The sequence below is a fragment of the Gossypium hirsutum genome, chromosome D12 (assembly GCF_007990345.1).
Source record: "Gossypium hirsutum isolate 1008001.06 chromosome D12, Gossypium_hirsutum_v2.1, whole genome shotgun sequence".
In the NCBI taxonomy this organism is placed as follows: domain Eukaryota; kingdom Viridiplantae; phylum Streptophyta; class Magnoliopsida; order Malvales; family Malvaceae; genus Gossypium; species Gossypium hirsutum.
The window spans coordinates 51037854-51056706 of NC_053448.1; the positions used below are offsets into that span (position 1 = coordinate 51037854).

At 34.5% G+C, this 18853-nt stretch overlaps 2 protein-coding genes across 2 annotated transcripts; one reads left to right on the plus strand and one right to left on the minus strand.

Moving 5' to 3' along the window:
* Positions 1–260: 260 nt before the first annotated feature.
* Positions 261–2615, plus strand: LOC107946423 (aldehyde oxidase GLOX). Its single transcript, XM_016880742.2, has one exon. It carries the CDS (start codon positions 696–698, stop codon positions 2373–2375), a length of 1680 nt encoding a protein of 559 aa, XP_016736231.2. The 5' UTR covers positions 261–695; the 3' UTR covers positions 2376–2615.
* A 745-nt stretch (positions 2616–3360) lies between these two features.
* LOC107946422 (protein NRT1/ PTR FAMILY 4.6) lies at positions 3361–7591 on the minus strand. Its single transcript, XM_016880740.2, has 5 exons — positions 7386–7591; positions 7094–7205; positions 6763–6980; positions 4729–5169; positions 3361–4641 (listed from the first exon to the last, which is right to left on the minus strand). Exons 1-5 carry the CDS (start codon positions 7386–7388, stop codon positions 3667–3669), a joined length of 1749 nt encoding a protein of 582 aa, XP_016736229.1. The 5' UTR covers positions 7389–7591; the 3' UTR covers positions 3361–3666.
* Positions 7592–18853: the final 11262 nt, after the last annotated feature.

Genomic DNA, 18853 nt, shown 5'->3' on the forward strand with positions numbered 1-18853 from the left:
GAAAAAAAAAACCTTATTTTGAGTGAGATGAATGAGAGGAAATAGATAATTAAACTCAGAAGTGATTTTTTAAAAGTCGAAAAGCACTTTTGTTTTCTAAAGCATTTTTTCTAGTGTAGTAAAAATTCAAAGTTGTACTTTCCAAAAATAATGCTAAATCATAAATGCTAATTTAAATCTTAAATCACAAAGAGTTGACCGGTGATTCCAAAAATGGAATCACTGACCATGAAGCAACATATTTTCCATTATTACAAACCCTAATTCCCACACGTAGGTATCTTTTTAATTTAAATCCACACGTAAGCAATCATCCTTTCCAATCACAAGCTTTCTTTCCAAAATTTTCAATTCCCTTGCTTGAAAGGAAAAGAAAAAAAAACGAAAAAGCTGTCTCTCTTGGAAGACAATAATAAAGTCCGCACTCCTCAGCCATTACAAAGTTTTCTCAAACTTGGCCACTATGAATCAAACCCATCTATATACTCCGCAGAGTCTCATAAGTCCCATCCAAACATTGACAGGCAGCGGCATCTCCTTCTTTTTAATATTTCCCTAATTTTAATTCTAAACATCCGGTGTTTTGTAACTCATCAGCTTCACATGCTGCAATCTCTTCTCTTTCCATACTAATATATTCCTACACCAATCAATTCCCGTTAAAATCTCTGGTTGGCCATCAAGAACCAGCTAAAATGGGGTTCAAGAATCCATCTCTTTTCATGATCTTCTCCTCTTTATGCATTCTTTATTCTTTCTTGAAGTTAACTAAAGCTGACCCATGGCTTTTGGTCAACCAAACTTCGCCTTCCTCCAATGTATCAGGGGGTAACTGGCAGCTCTTACAATCAAGCGTAGGCGTCTCCGCCATGCACCTCCAACTCCTACCAAACAACAAAGTTGTCATCTTTGACCGTACGGATTTCGGCTCTTCCAACATTTCATTACCCCCCGGCAGCTTCTGTCCTAAAAACGACTGCACTGCCCACTCTGTCCTTTACGATGTCGTATCCAACACTCTCCGTCCCCTCCACGTCTTAACAGACACCTTTTGCTCTTCCGGTGCCCTCGACCCCAACGGTACCCTTATCCAAACCGGCGGATTCAATGAAGGCGACCACGTGATTCGCACCTTCGCCCCATGTGGAGCCGACTCTGTCGCCTGCGACTGGAATGAACTCAACGCTACTCGCCTTGTCGACCGTCGATGGTACGCTACTAACCAAGTTTTACCTGACGGACGAATCATCATTCTTGGCGGTAGAAGGGTCTTTACCTATGAGTTTTACCCTAAAAATGACGCCCTCAACAACAGGAAGAGCTTTTACCTTCGTTTCTTGGTGGAAACTAGGGACCCTGAAGAGAACAATCTTTACCCTTTCTTGCATTTATTGCCAGATGGGAATCTATTCATATTCGCTAACAAAAAATCCATATTGTTTGATTATAAAAGGGACATTGTTCTAAAACAGTTCCCTCTTATTCCTGGAGATGATAAGAGAAACTATCCTAGTACCGGCTCTTCGGTCATGCTTCCATTGAGGCTGTCTGAGAGGTGGCCTCCGGTGGTTGAGGTGCTCATTTGCGGCGGTGCACCGGCGGGGGCATTCATGAAGTCGGATAAGATGAAGGTCTTTGTAGAAGCGTCGAGGACATGTGGCAGGCTGAGAGTGAACGATGCAAATCCGCAATGGCTTATGGAGGCCATGCCCATGCCACGTGTCATGTCTGACATGATACTCTTACCCACGGGTGATGTGATCATTATCAACGGCGCTGCTAATGGGACTGCAGGTTGGGAGGATGCTGTAAACCCGGTTCTCAGTCCGATTCTGTACTCCGTTAATGCACAACTATCTCAGAGATTTACTGTTTTGTCCCCGTCAAAGGTCCCGAGAATGTACCACTCCACAGCAATCCTTCTTCCAGATGGCAGGATATTAGTGGCTGGGGGCAATCCGCATACTACGTATGTATTCACAGGATTGTACCCCACCGAGCTGAGTTTGGAGGCTTATAATCCTTACTACTTGGATGCTAAATTCAACTCGTTAAGGCCCTCCATTATATCGGTGGAGTCGGGGAGTACGGTGTCGTATGGCCGTAGATTCGGGGTGTCCTTTTCAGTGTCGCTTTTTAGGCAGGGCACGGTTTCGGTAGCGCTGATATGGCCGTCATTCACGACACACTCGACCGGGATGAGCCAACGCATGGTGGTTTTGAACACGGCGAGCGTGGTTCAATTGTCGATGGCCAATTTCAAGCTGGTAGTGGATGGGCCGACCAATGCTAACGTGGCACCTCCGGGTTATTATATGCTGTTCGTGGTCCATTCGGGTATTCCTAGTCACGCAGTTTGGGTGAAGGTGATGTGATTTTAATAATTGATTTCCCCAACGTGATTGATCATATACAATTGTTAGATACTGTTCTTTTATTTTTTGGTTTCTTATTTGAGCCGAAATACAAAAATAATAAATGATAAATCCATAGCATAATTTAGGTTGATAAGCTTCAAGCAGTAAGCATTGAAGCCCAAATTTTAGCTTCTCCTTTTTTTTTTGTTAGTTTTGATTCTTAAGATTTATTGTATACAACAATTATAATTTGGTTTACAAGCGCTTCCCTTTTAGTCCTCTATGCATTTGATTTTTTATTTTCTTACTTGAACCGAAATGAGTTCAATAGTAATATTATATATAATTGTTCATCCATATATATAAAGATTAATTAAATTTATTTAGATGCATTCATATTGTTTTTAAAACTTATTTTAATAGAAATATGTTAATTTTTATTTAATTTATGTTTTTTATTATATCTGTAGACAACTCATATATCTATTTTTTTTTGTTTTAAATCCATTTTTGGATTAATACCCATCAATGAGTAGAGCATACCTTATATCCAAGTCGATCTAACAGTCAATGTTGAAGATCGATGAAGAAAATTGTTTAGATTTTGGCTTCCATATTCATGGCATTCAAAGTTGCTTAATGAAAAAATCTAAACTATAAAAGAAATGGGAAATGGGAGCTTTCAATCAGAGTAAATGATGCGAATAGAGAACGCCATATAATAACAATTTTAACAACTTAGTGATTTAAATGAAAACTTTTAATAGTACTCATGATCATTTTGCAACTTTTTGAAGTGTAGTGACCAAAATGTAAACTCAATAATAGTTTAATAACCTTAGATTAGATGTAGTTTACCCTAATAGTAATAACTGTCATGTTTATTTAATTTTTAGAATTTTAAATCTACTACTTTAATTGTGAAATTTTTTAATTTAGGCACCAAATAATTATTCTAACATCAAACTAGGGAGGGGGAAGAAAAGGAAAAGCAGAAATCCTATAATTAGAAAGTCGCATGTTAAATAAAGAGTAGAAAATGCAAAGCCCGAGGAACAAGCTAAAATAGCTGATAACCAACAGTTAGTGACGCAGTTGCCCATATACATGCTTACAAACAAATATCTGAAAAAGCACAGGGTTTGGCATTTATGTCACGGGCAATTGGGATAAGCATGGGGCTGAGCCGAGGTTTTCATTTCTTTGAAATCATCAAGCGAATTACTGGAGCAGAACAAAAGAAAACCCAGAGACTTGCTGCTTCAGTGCATAGCATTTGAAATACGTCAGAATTTGGTAGTGGATGTTTTTACTTGGTAGATCCAACTGGTTTGTATTTGTACCGCATGGCCCAGAACAGGTAATGCATGAAATTCAAGACGCTAAGCACACACATAAGCCAGTAGAATCTGTCCAAACGATATCCATTTATTGTATGACCAGAGAGCCAAGGCTTGTTTCCGGACTTCTCTGTCACGTTATTTACTATTGATACAATCACTGAGCTTAAATAATACCCCATGGCCAAAGAAGCCCAGCAGAGAGATGTAGCCAAGGATCTCATGCTTGATGGCGCCTCTGTGAAGAAAAATTCAAGTAAGCCTGCCAAGGTGAAAAGATCTGCTGACCCCAAAAACAAATACTGCAAAGCAATCCAAAAAATGGTAATGGGTAATGGGTTGGTCGAGTCAAGTAGGCTTGAGTTGTTTGCCAGTGCCACTCTCTTTCTCTTGATCTCAACAAGGGCTGCAACTGCCATGGCTATTATGGAAAGAAATAAACCAATTCCAATTCGTTGTAGTTGAGAGATGCCGGTCTCGGTTTTAGTTAATCTCCTAGCGAATGGGATAATGAGGTGATCGTAAACTGGTGCTAGGATCATGATGAAGACCACAGGGAAAACCGGTAGGGAAGCTGGTGGGATTTTCAATGAACCAAGCTTAGCGTTCATGGTGGCAGCTTGTTCTACAGAAAATGTGGAGAGCTGAGCTAGGCAGCAGTTGAGAATAATGGTGCAAGCAAATATGGGTAGCATTTTTAGAACAATCTTGACTTCCTCCACTTGCTGGACCGAGCATTCAAGTGCTGGGTAAGCTGGCTTGTTCTCCACTGCTCTGTTGATGAATTTGAGGCTTTTTGTTGGGATTTCGTCTCCATGTTTATCATTTTCTTCAGCTTCCTTGCTGGTTTGGGTTCGATAAGAGGGGCTTGTGGTAAGGTTGGCAATGGCATTGCTTGGACTTCGGCTTACGCAACTATTGTTCAGCATAGCGGCAACCAAGACCTGTTGAAGTAAAAACACGTATCGTTATTAATATCTAATTTTTGGAATTCATTCAATTAAAACATGTCCAATTTGCTTTTAGCATACCTTGCAAATGGTTGTCAAAGGGCTGCCAAAGGGTATTTTGTTCCTATAAAACGTAGAGCCAGCGAGGAAGATCGGGATTGATAATAAGATTGCAATGGTGGAGATAGCAAAACCCCACTCCCACCCTTTGTTGTCTTCGATCCACACAACAAAAGTGACGGCAATAAGGGCACCAAATGAGAGACTGAAGACAAAGTAGTTGAAGAAGGTGGATCTTTGCTTCCTTCCCTGTGGGGTATTCTCATCAAACTGCTCGGCGCCATGGGTTGGTAAAGAACCCTTTATCCCTCCAATGCCAAGTGCCACAAGATAGAGGCCCATGAACAGCATTGCTGCTTTCCCACCTCTAACTTCCTCGCATGGGATGGAGGATGCGGATGGACTGCATTTGGGTGGCTTTAGGGAAGGTGCCCGTGCTTGTATTGTAAGAATGATCAACCCCTAATCAACCATAACAAATTTGGCTATTTCATTATCACTGTCATCACATATGCTAGTTCTAATCAATCATGTCAACAGTTTATACTTATGTTAAAGGCCATAGCTCATTCATTGGACCAAAATGAACCGTATAAGACAGTTTGAAGGCCTTAAAATACAGGCCAGAAGGGATCAGTCCTGGACCAAACCAATAGGCCAATTTCCCTCTCTAATTTCCTACATCCAAAACCAAAAAACTAAAACACTTGCACTTTGGCTAAAGGAAAAGTCCAACACTTTGGGGTTCATTTTAAATATCATCCAATGAAGTTAAACATTTCTACAAAGAGTGGGTCCTTCATCACATGTTACCCACACACAAGATATTGGACTACATTGCCGACGAAACGTCATTGTAATGACCCTGGGGCTGTTTTCTACATAGCTTTAAAAAAAAATGGGGTGCATGTGGGTTTGATTCTCACTTCCCATTCCATAGACATTCCAATTCTCACTTTGGGTCTACCATAGTAACCTGTAGCCACACACGTGGTACATGAACTTGCCCAAAATAAGTAACTATTCATATATATACATATGATTTTTTTTGATTGTTGTACTTTAGGAAGAAAATCCCATTTGAGGAAAGAAATATAGGGATTATAATTGGATTTGATTTTCTAATGATTTTCTCCCACATTATACAAAGTCATTGGTGGATGAAAATACTGTTATCTTAAACGTAGACCGTACGAGCTGGAGAGACAAACGTGTCCCCCAGCCGTTCCCAAAGCTGCGACGATTTGGACGTTCTTATAAACAGGTGTCTAACCAAAAGGGTTACCATCTGTCATGTAGGCTTATCATATCATGGGCGTGCTTTCTAACAGAGACAATATTTCAAAGCAATAAGACAAGATAAATATAGAAAAAGGAAGTTTCTCATGTCGTAAATAGCGACACAAATATTATAAAAAGGTCCCCGCCACCTCCTCCCTATAGCCCCATCACCAAAGGTGTTGCCTTTGATTGGATACGTTTCAATTTTCATGACTATCCAATGGACCCGACGTTTCTCCTTCCCCTCCACGTCTAAATTTATCTTTAAAATGTGCCTTTTCACAATTTAATTGGACATCAAATAAAATTTGAGGTGAAAGAATCTCAAAAGCTAAATGTTGTTGCAAGTTTTCTCATGTGATGAAAGATTGAAATTTGAAAGAGACCCTTTTACTTTTTCTCTTTTTCATGTTTTGTTTTGAATTATATATATGTGGAATCTGATAGAGAGATTGAAATTTATGAGCATTCATCAATAATGCCTCGATAGATGTACCTAAACAGACGGTGTTCCTTGGATCTATATACCAAAGTCTTAGGGTTGCTTTGCGCCTATGACGGCCCCCAAACTTTAATGCTTTGCACACTAAGATTTTTGGTCATTGTCTTTTTTCTTTCTAAAGTGCTCATCTTTCATGCAAAAGGCCTCTAACTTGCTTTCTCAAAAGAAAAGAAAAAAAAAAGGAAAAAAGAAGAATCATCGATGAAATTCAAAAACGACAATAGAAATGGTTATGCATATAGAGAGAAGAAGAAGCAGGAGAGAGTTAGTACCAGAAACTCGGTGAATGCGCTTATCAAGTAGATGTGATAAGTGGTGAAGAAAGCATCAGATAAGAAACCTCCAAGCAGAGCTAGAAGAAAGGCAGTCCCCATGAAATTGGTGACATTGTTTGCCGATTTAGATGGAGATAAGTGCATGTACTTGGACAAATACATCACTAGGTTGCTGGCATTTGCCAAGTACGCCAGGTTCTCCAGCACTTCCACAACTGACGACACACAAAAATTATCATTATACCATATCAATGAAAGATAATAAATATATATTATATAAGTAGTCCCTTTCAGGCTGGTTCTTTCATAGGTAACTAAGCTAAATTACCCAAGACAAAGGAGGCTGCAAAAATGCCACCATGTCTACCCTTGAGAGCAGGTCGATTCCTCCAATCAGCATAGCCTTCCCATCTGGTATCCTGTAGGTTCACCCCATGTTCCTGCGGCCAAAACTCAAATAAAAACGAAGCGTTATTAGAAAAATAAGAAAGCAATACACAGCTTTCTTGTATGTTAGCTTGAACAAAGCAAATTAAGCCAGGGGGAGGAGTGAAAGAGAGGAGGAGAACATAAAAAAAAAAAAAAAGGAGAGAAAATTAGGGGAGGAAAGAGGAACCCACCATTGCTAGCTGTTTCTCTCTCTTAAGTTTCCAACTTGGTTAAGTTGGATTGGATCTCAGGTGAGAGAGGAAACTTAGATTGGAAAAGCTGGGTGGTGAGTGGTGGATGTATTTAAAGAGTGGGGAAGGGAACTTTGGAGGAGAGAAATGTCTAGACACCTTAGAAAATGACTTCGATCCATCCCCTATGTTATTTAACTCAAATGGTTCTAATCTTCAACTAAGATTATGATTTTTTATAAGTAGGATTCTTCTGTGATAACTAATGAGATATTGGCACATATTGCATAAATCGTTTTATATTGATTAATCCTATTATGTGTTGTTTAATCTAATTAGACTATGTTCTATTTGTGCTTTCTAATTTGTAGTTAGAGTTATTTAAATCTGTCTGTTATGATTCCAATCTAATACCTTTGCCTTTATTATTATCGATGGATATGATTGTATGTTTCATTTTTGTAAAAATATAATAACAAGTCCTTTGAGTGATCACATATTCAAAAAATATATAAATTAAATTTTTATATGTTTTAAATATGAAACTAGCTAATAAATTTTGGACAAACAAAAATACTTTTTACACATTTGTTTTCGGGAATATAAAAATTAATTATATCACTCAATAATAATCAAAATAAATTATATACCATCCAAAAAGAGGAGAGGAAGATTAGGATAGAACTATGAAATCCTCCCAACCCAAAGTAAAAGAGAGGAATAAGGTGTATATTTGACTCTCAACATAACCACATACTGAGTATATTGATATTCAATTATTAAATGTAAAGTTGTTAAAGCCTCAGCCTCCTAATTATAGTATGTTAGCTTTCGGTAAATAGCAACAATGTTAAAAGGGAAGCAAATCTTTAATCTTTGGGATTTTTTAATTATTTTCCATGTTTCCAGTACCACTACTATAATAATAAAATATATGATTAAGATGAAAGAATTGATTCGCTAATCCTCCCCGTATACGTGTTCCAACATGATCCTTTAAGCTTTGCTCCTGACTGATCAATTCAAGAATTTTGTCTCCTGGATGACGATAACATGTACATGCATAGCAGCTTTTATACAAGTGCATTTCTGCCTGACTCTATTTGTTTTCCAAAACCCTAAATCAAAGTTTCACACGAACGAATGGACTCTTTGTAGATTTGCTATCATCTATTTTGTTTATTTAAATTGAGTTTTGACGGTCTCTTGTAAAAATCTTGACCAAGAAATAATGGAGAAAAAGTGAGTCAAATTATAGCTTTTTTAAGGACATACCCACCATCGTCCACTTAACATGCCTAGTGGTACGACCATTGATGGTGATCTTTCTAAAACTATATGTAAAAATAAAGATACCTTAGAAGAAGATTTAATTCTTTGGTTTAGTTAAAGTTAACTGACATGATAGAATTTATGCTGGCAACATGATTTTCGGTATCATTTTTATATCGATCGATATGTTTCAGTTTTAAACCAGTATTATATAATTTGTGTTCTATTCTAATTGAAGTTTCAGGATATTGGTACGTTTTAACCTATAGTTATTAGTATTAGATTTTAATAGTTTAAACTAATTTTTATATATTTATCCTTTAACCATATTTACTTTTTATAATTACATTTAAAAATATAATATAATCAATTAATTTAATTAATAATTTTAAAATTTATATTTATACATACATATTGATATCAAAACAATTAAAACAGTTGAGTGTTAGGATACTAATTATTTTGGCCGGCAGCAAAAGAGGAGCTATATTGTATTATTGCCTTGTTCACTATCTATGGGTTCTAAGCTAGCCCTGACCTAAATTATTTATAGAGGAAAGATGTAACATCCTTTGACCTTTTTCTGTTAATAAAATTTGTAAAGGCATTAGTTAGGAGTTTGGTGTAATACTTTTTAGCCTTTTGCAATTGTGGAGGTAGACCAAAGGATTCCTACCGCATTTGTTTGGGAAATTGAAGTTCAACTATTCGTTGACTGCTTGGAATAGCCAATTGAACCCATGGCTAATTGCTTCAATTTATCGTGAGAATTTTTTAAACATTCTACAATATGGTGCTTTGATGTGTAATGAAAATTGGTGAAAAGCATAGGGCCAAATCAAAGCATCCATGCTATAAAAGAAGCATTTCATCAATCACCACAAAAATTTAAGATTCATTGAAAACCAACGGAAGAATGCATGCAAGTTGCAGATAGTTAATAAGGCATCATATAAGAAGGTTCACACATTTCCCATCAGATTATGACAATACTTTGAGACCATCATAAACCATTAATTTTAACATGATCCACAAACTTAGTTCGTCCCATATTTCTGTATATATAAAATCAAGGTATTCTTTGTTTTACCCAAAATTCTTTTGTTTTTTCTTTCTTTTTACACCTTAATTTCTCCAATTAAATCTTGCCACATACTGTTTTATCGACCTGTAATAATCTGTCAAACATAAATTTTGATGTAGCAATGCGTTGTTCAACTTGTATCCAATCAGAGTACGACACCTAATTAATGAATATGATGTGTGAAGGTCACTGTTTCATGAAAGACAGGAGTTATGAACACCAATGAAATTGTGTCTTTGGACATTTTTTTTTTCTGTTAATCTGAATGCGATTGTTGTTATATATGTAGTCGAAAAATGCTTTTCATAAACGAACCATGATGACGCTAATGAGTTGATTCCATGCACATGCTTGTCAAGTTCAGAAATTCATAAAATGGAAACCATGATCAGTATTTTCATTAAAAAGATGTGAATTAATTTAAGAGGCGGAATATATAAAGGTGGTGGGCAACTGATGAAACCGGCCAAAACGGCTATTTGTTTGTTGCGCCAATTATAGCGTACGATTTAGGAAAAAGATTTGTAGTAAATATTCATAATTGAATTCGTCCACATAAAATTTTAAAAGAATTTTTTAGTATGATTAAGACTTCTTTCTTATTTGTTTCATAGTGCATGAAGATTGTTTTTCTAAAATTTTGTAATTTGTTTTTTTACAGCATCATCTCAAATGCTCCAACTTAAATTATTTTCTTTAAGAGTACTGCATGTACTTTACCATTTATTGATACCATTATCGTGTTATAAAATAGGAAAGCCATTTTTGTTTAAAAGTTTTGCATCCAAATTAATGTCCTAATTGGATTTTGAAAACTCGAAATCTCTTTTTTACTTCTACTTTTCTACGTTTTTCACCAAAAGAAAAATATTGAAATTTTTCTCTCTTCAAATTAAATTTGATGTTTTCTCTCATTTGAAGACAATTCTCTTATTTAAATCTATATTTATTATTAATCCCTTCCCAACACCATATTTCTCTATCTCGTAACCCAACTTTATCACTTTTCCACCATTGCGATGTTAAACTGTATAGCTTTCATTTCTTCTTTTCTTTTTCTCTGGTTTTATTTCAACCCTACACTAATCATTCCCTGGGAATATAGTAAAAAAAATAGAAGAAAAAGATGGAGAAGTTCTATGTTGTTTTTCTAGGGAAGAAACCTGACATCTACCTTTCATCGCAAGAGTGTGTTTATCTAGTTATAGGAGTTAAGAAAAACCCATATAAGTCGTTGGTTTTTGAGAGATGCATTTGTAGCAATTAAGAGATTTAAAGAAGAAAAAGTTCCATTCGAATTTGAGAGTGAAGGATGTTGTTCATTTTCTATACTATCCAAATCTTATGAAGAAATAGAAGAACCTACTGATTTGTTTTATTCTCTTATTGTTGGTTTGAATATTTCTATAGAATGGGTGTGATTTGTAACACTTCTAGTTATTTTTATTATTTATGATTTGAAGTGATAAAGGATGAGAAGGATGAACGCGAATGTAACAGCCCGTTTTCAGTGAAATCAGAACAGTGGTTTTAGGACCACAAATTCGAGTCCGGGAGAAAATTTATTTTTAAATTATTTTATGTTCTGCTTTATGCTTGAAATACCATATGAAAATTTCATAAATAAATTTTATCGGTTACATGTCTAATTAGATGGAAATGACTAAATTGCATAAAATCAAAAAGTTGAATCTAGTAGTTAAAGGGATCAAATAGCTATGGAATTCAAAATTTGAGGTCCTTATATGGTAAATAGACCATTAAGAGGACTTAGTAGATAAGTATAATGATTCATCTTTGGAAAATTTATTAAAGAAAAGGACTAAATTGGAAAGTAAAAATAATAACTGATGATAAATGATTAATTAATGAAAATATCATCATATTATCATCTTTCCCAAATAAAAAGATGGAAACCCTAGCCATGAAAACCTAAATTCAAGCAAGCTTATTTGGCTTAATTAGGTAAACATTCTTGTCCCGTTTTTAATAATTTTTATATTTCTGAGATCGTAATAACTTAATCTAGCTATCTCGAGGATTAATTTGTAAATTTATCAAAGTATTATGATTTTGCCATGGATGAATATGTATGAATTATGAAGTTTTATGGTATAAAATGAAAGGTTGTTGATAGATAAACAACTTTTGTAAAGTGAATTTTGATGAAATTATGATTTAGGGGCAAAATCAAAAAGATGTAAAATTCATGGAAAAATTCTAAATTTTATGAAATACATGGGCTGCTATTGTTACATGTGAAAATTGGCTAGGCTTGGAATAAGGATTAAATTGTATGAATTTCATTTTTCGAGCCTAGGGACGAAATTATAATTAATCAAAAGTGTAGGGAAAAATGGTAATTTTGTCTAAGATGTGAATTGGATTGAATTGAATATGAATTGTATTAAATTGAGCTAAATTTACTCGTATAGATATGGATAGACCAAATACGGAGATAGATTGTGGAAAAGAAAAAGTGTCAAATTAGTAGATTTTGCGTACGCGAACACTTGTCAAGGTAAATTCGTGTAACTAAATTGTATAATTATATGTTTAAATTGAATGTTATGTATGTGAATTGTGTAATTTCCATGTATATGAAAATCAATCACATATCTGACAATGTTCGACAAATATTAAGTCCTGTTTGAATAAATGAAATTCGATGGATACGGGGTTTCTGAATTGGTTGTGGTCCTGCATGTGTTGCGGACATACCACAGCTCGAAAGAGTGTCTCGTTATTAGCTCTCATAAGCATCCTGATATTTGGCTCTCACGAGCTTCCCGTTAATAGCTCTTCGGAGCATCCCGATTGGTTATGATCCTGCATGTGTTGTGGACACACCACAGCTCTTATGAGCTTCCCGATTAATGACTCTCCGGAGCTTCCTAATATTAACTCGCTTGAACTTCTCGATTACAGCTCTTATGAGCTTACCGTTACATGGCTCACATGAGCTTCCTGTTATATGGCTCGAAAGAGAGCTTCACGTTTAAGTGCTCGTATGAGTATTCCCGAATATGAATTGACAGATTATAGATTTATACACTTCATGTGTACTACATGTGTATCCATCGATATTTTAAATGATTCAATAGACAAAGCTTTGACATTAGATAACATGAAATTGAAATGAATTATACCAGTATATACCCGAAATAGATGGAATTGATGTTTGAACACAAGATGTGGAAAGTTTATGAAAATGGAAATTTGATATTTGATGAGCTCATATATGTTTCTTGAAATTCATGTGAAATACATGACTAACATTTTTGATGAGGATATGTGTATAAGCTATTGGCCAAATTGCTTTGGATGTATTTTGTATGCTTAACTTAAATGTAAATGAATGGTAAGTTAATTTCCCGTTATACGAACTTACTAGGCTTTAAAGCTTACTCTGTTTTATTTTCCTCTGTTCTATAGTAATTCAGAAGCTTGTTGGGTTGGAAGCTTGGCGGAGATATCATCACACTATCCATCGGCTCATTTTAGTACATATAGAAAACTAATTTTGGTTATAATGGCATGTATAGGGTAAATTGGTCAATGTTGGCTTAATAGCATTTTGTTGTAAATAGCCATTGTAATGGCTTGAGTTGAACATATTTTGATATATATATGTGTGGCTTTATCATGTTGTTGTTTTTGATATGGATGAGTGATGAATAAATTATGGATATGTTGATGAATGGTTTGAGATAACATCGTTGGTAAAATATGCATTTATGTTATATGGTCAATTAGGTAAGATTGAATACTTGGACATATGGGGTGTATTGACATGTATTGAACTTAAGTTTGGCTTGAATTGAAGATTTTATTGTGACTTGTGATTGTGCAAATTGTTGTGTTTAGGTTGATACTAAAATAGGGTGAGAAATAAGGCTTGAAAATGACCTATTTTGTCCACACGGACAGAGACACGGACGTGTGCCTCAGTCTTGTGTGACACAGGCCTCACGCATGGGTGTGTGGTTTGGCCGTGTATCCCCTGCAAGTTTAAAATTTCAAAACAGAATGCCTAGGTATTTTCACATGGCCTAGCACACGAACGTGTGACTTGGCCGTGTGACCCTTGCACCTATTTAATGCAAGTCAGTATGTTCACACGGCCTAGAACACGGGCGTGTGGCTTGGCTGTGTGACCCAATTCAGTGAGCACCCTAATTTGGACATAGGTTGGGACACGGCTGTGTGTCCCTATTTCGAATGCCCACACAGCCTGGCTACAGGGGCGTGTGTAACACCCCTAATCCGAATCCGTCATCGGAACAGGGTTACAGAGCATCACCGAAATTTACAAATTAATTTTCAGACATATTATTTCATCTAGCATTCATATTTGAAACCAACCAAAATCAAAATATTAATCAGCCGACGTTGGCTAAATTAACTTATACATGCCATTATAACTAGAATTTAATCATCCAAAATTACCGATAAAACCAATGGATAGTATGATATATCTTCGACAAGTTTCCAACCCAATCGAGCTTCCGATAATCTGTAGGGTAAATAAAAAAAACAAATGCGTAAGCAATGAATGCTTAGTGAGCTCGTGTAGTCTTTAATCATATTAGTTCCTTTAAAATATAAAATCTATACACATCATGGATAACCCAATGTTGATCCCACAATACCCATGTGTAACACCCCTTACCCGTATTCGTCGCCGGAATAGGATACGAGGTATTACCAGATTTTACTGATTTTTTTAAACTCAATATAACCCCTTTATAAATATCTAATCCTCCCTGCAAATTTTAAACCGAGACCAAGCCAACACAACCAATCCATTTCAACATATTTTCAAGATAGATTTATTGTATTCATAAGATAATCTCTTCACATGCCAAAACCAAAATTTGTTAGCCATACCAATGGCTAACCATACATTCATTCCACATTAACATCTACTTTACTAGCTTATACATGCCATTGATTTCCAAAATAAGTTTCTTTATGTACCGAGATCTTGAGGTTGATAGTGTGATGTGTCTCTGACCAAATCCGACCTCCGAGCTCTTAACTCTACAAATAGGGGAAAAAGAAACCGGGTAAGCACTTTGTGCTTAGTAAGCTCATGTAACAGGAATTATACTTACCTAATATTTTTTTTATACAGTGCAATAAACATTCATACATCCATTCAATACATTATTCCCCTATCATGCACAAACTCAACATTCAAATTAGTCCAATAATTTCCATGTATCAATAATTTATACCATGATTGATGAGCTCATCAATTCCATGATTTCCATTTCCTTGTTATTTTTCCATATTTATCCCGTTGAACTACTTGGAATTTCGATGGATTTTTAGGGGTACACCTAAGTGTACAAATCCGAGTCCGTCAATTCATATTCATGTGCGCATATTTCCATTTCAGAGAGCACACTCCCGCGAACCTCATCCTTACAGCAGGATTACCAGTCCAGGCTAAATCCCCTGTAATATAAACTCATAGAGTATTGTCGGGATTACCAGTCCAGGCTAAATCCCCTGCAACGACAATTACTCTAATGAGCTTGGATCTGAATTACCAGTCCAGGCTAAATTCAGACCCTAATTTGGATTACCCGTCTGGGCTAAATCCATTTTCCACATATTCTTCGGGAGGGCTATATCAGGATAGGATCACCTGTCCGGGCTAGATCATTTTTACCGTCAATTCCTTTTCAGAGATCCATCGAATTTTCCTTCCATTCAACCGGGATTTATTTCCTCTTTTCATCAAGAATATCAATACTTCATCAATTATCATACAATAAACATCCAAATCATATTCACATCAATAACAAACATTTCAAGCATTTAAGAATATAATTCAAGTTACACAAACTTACCTCGATACTTGTTCGTAAATAAAAATCTACTAATCCCGAACTTTTTATTTTCCTCAATCTAGCTTTCGTATTTGAATTTTCTGGATCTAAATAAATAAATTTAATCATTAATCTAATACATTTCATGTTCATATGTAACATTCTCTAAAATTCCATTATTATTTATAGTGCATTCAAAACTGTCTTACTGAGTCACAGTCACTAAATTATTTATATCTTGAGCTACGGAACTCAAAATTAAGATCCGTTAATTTTCCCTGAAACTATACTCGCATATATTCTTACCATAAAAATTTCAGAATTTTTTTCCTAGCCAATAAGTATAGTTTATTCTTTAAATTTCTCATATTTCACTTGTTGACAGTTCCAACCCCTCTTCACTAAAAATTAATTATCTCATTGTACAGAATTCGGATGATGTTTCCGTTTGTTTCTTCTGAAAATAGACTCATTAAGTATTCTAACCATATAAAGTATAACTCATAATAATTTTTGTACAATTTTTAATGATTTTTCAAAAGTCAGAACAAGGGAACCCGAATTCATTCTGACCTTGTCTCACAAAACCTATTATATCTCATGATTTACAATTCCATTGCTTACACCATTTCTTTTATAAGAAACTAGACTCAATAAGATTTAATTTAATATTTTACTCATCCTATAATTCAATTTCTAAAATTTTTGGTGATTTTTCAAATTTAACCTACTGCTGTTGTCCAAACTGTTTTAGTGCATGAGGTTAATTACCATTTTTCCCTAAACTTTCAATAAATGATAATTTCATCCTTGCTCAATTAACCTCTCAATTGAGCTGATTTTTCCTAAACTAAACACATTATTCCATCACTTTAAACTACTTTATAACCTTTGGAAATCAGAATTTTAGCATTAGACTTTAATTCCAAACTTTTTCACAATTAGGTCCTACAAATCAATTTCTATTGAAATCACCTAATAAAATCATCTCATAAACAAATTAAAGCTTCACTTTCATTCTATTTCATCATAAACTTCCAGAACATATTCATAGCAACTTTCCATTTCATTCATAAAATCAAAAGCTAATGAATTTAGTAATAGGACCTAGTTGTAAAAGTCTTAGAAACACAAAGATTACAAGAAAAAGGCAAGTATTAACTCACTTGGTGAAAAAATTATGAAAAACCATCTTGAAGAAACCCTTGGGACGTTTTTGGCTGATGAGAATGCAGAAAATATGAAGAGAATTCTAGATATTCCACTTTAAAGCAATTTTTGCAATATTCCAAATTTACCCTTAATTCTTCAATTCTCCTGATTTTTCTCAACGTATGCCGCCCAAAATATCTTCTTTTGGGATTATTTGCAATTTATGTCCCTCCTCATTTAACAATTGAGCTATTTAATCTTTCTAGTAACTTTTACACCTTTTCAATATAGTCTTTTTTACGTAATTGACTATCCAGACATTAAAATTTTCTAACGAAATTTTTATACCATATTACTAATATTTCATAATTATTTATAAAATTATTTTTGACTTGGTTTTACGAGATCAAAGTCTCGATACCTTATTTTTACCCAATTTCTTCAATAATTTCTTTTTCTAACTAACCACTAAATCGGTAAAATTTTTCTATCGATATTTTCATACGATTTTCCTATCATATCAATATTCATGCAAAAATATTAAAATAAATTTCTCTTTAAATCGGATTTGTGGTTACGAAACCACTATTCCGATAGCCTTGAATTTGAGCCATTACACCATGAACCTATATTCATCAACTTACAAGGTAAATAAATCAACAGTATCACTTAAACACATTATCCCAAGCTTAGTAGGATTTTATATAACTTTAACTCTTCATAATTTCTTTATTTTCATTTTCATTTCTTTACTTTCCACGCTTATTCCAACCACAGTCACAAGCTAATGCATTTCCAAAGTCTTTTTCGAATTGATCACATGATAAGTTATTTCATAAGAAATTGTATAATCTAAACCTTACCACTTCTTAGTGAGCGCTAGCATATTTTCACTTAAATACTTTCCAATTCAATGCATTATATAAATAATCATAATACCATTCAATCAATAGCTTGACACTTGCCTAAGCATCAAGCAAGAATACTAGTTAGTGTACTTGCACACATTACATATAAACTCATCATGCATAATTTTCTTGTATCAACATATTAAAGATAATCATACATTTACATGTCATGATACATATCATTCTCTTGTCGTTTCTTCATAGACATATATCATTCGTTTCATTATTTTGATATTTCATGTACCATCATTTTCATGAATTTCGTACATACCAGTAATAGTTCATTTCAAATTCATGTTATCTCACTTCAGGATTTTACACGTTATATCATTTAAATATCAATGGTTATATTTATTTCAGATCAATATCAATAATAATCTATAAATCTTTCAATTCAATCACATAAGTCTTTTACCATTTCTTTCTGAATCGGAGAAAGACTTACGGATATGAGTACATCGTTCTTTGGTGCCATATTCCAACTATGGTCTTGCACATATAAACACTGCCATAGTCCGACCATGGTCTTACATTCATAGTGCCATAACCCAGTTATGGTTTCATCCGTCAATTCATCCTTTGCCATAGAACGATTGTGTAATACCCCAAAATTTTTTTACAGTAAGATATTATCTTTGATATAATAAAGTAAGGAAATAAAGCGATAAAAAGGGGAAATTTTTGAGTTATGTCAACATTGTGAAGTATATTATGACATATTGGTTCAGGAAAGGATTAAATCGTAAAAGTGAGAAAAGTTTTGTTGCCCAAGAGTAAATACTCAAAAATTGATGAGTTAAAGTGTAAATATGAAAAAGTTGAAGGACCAATGGTGTAAATATTTTAAGGGTGGAATGATCTAGAAAATAAGGAAAATGGATGGATTAGGACCAAATTGAAAAAGGTGAAGAATTTTGAGGGACTAAATTACAATTTAACCAAATTAAGTGATAACTCAAGGATGGAATTTAAATAGATCATAAAGGGAAAAATGGTGAATTAAAAGAGAGAGAAATCTAGAAGATAATGATGATGTTGTAGATATTTTAGATTAAATAAATAAATATTAGTTTATTAGTATTTTAATTTGATTTTTAAATGATATTTTATTATTTTATTATTATTTTATTTAGTATATACATAAGAAAAGGAAGATGAAGAATCATACAACCCACCATTTTTTTCATGCACTAACGTGAGGAAAAGAGAGAA

Bases quoted from the DNA above. Each gene is read 5' to 3' on its own strand.
- LOC107946423 (XM_016880742.2), top strand. From the start codon at position 696: ATGGGGTTCAAGAATCCATCTCTTTTCATGATCTTCTCCTCTTTATGC.
- LOC107946422 (XM_016880740.2), bottom strand. The intron at 6,981-7,093 runs GTAATTTAGCTT...GTGTGTCGTCAG, and splicing joins TGCAGCCTCCTTTGTCTTGG to TTGTGGAAGTGCTGGAGAAC. The intron at 4,642-4,728 runs GTATGCTAAAAG...TTACTTCAACAG, and splicing joins CTTTGACAACCATTTGCAAG to GTCTTGGTTGCCGCTATGCT.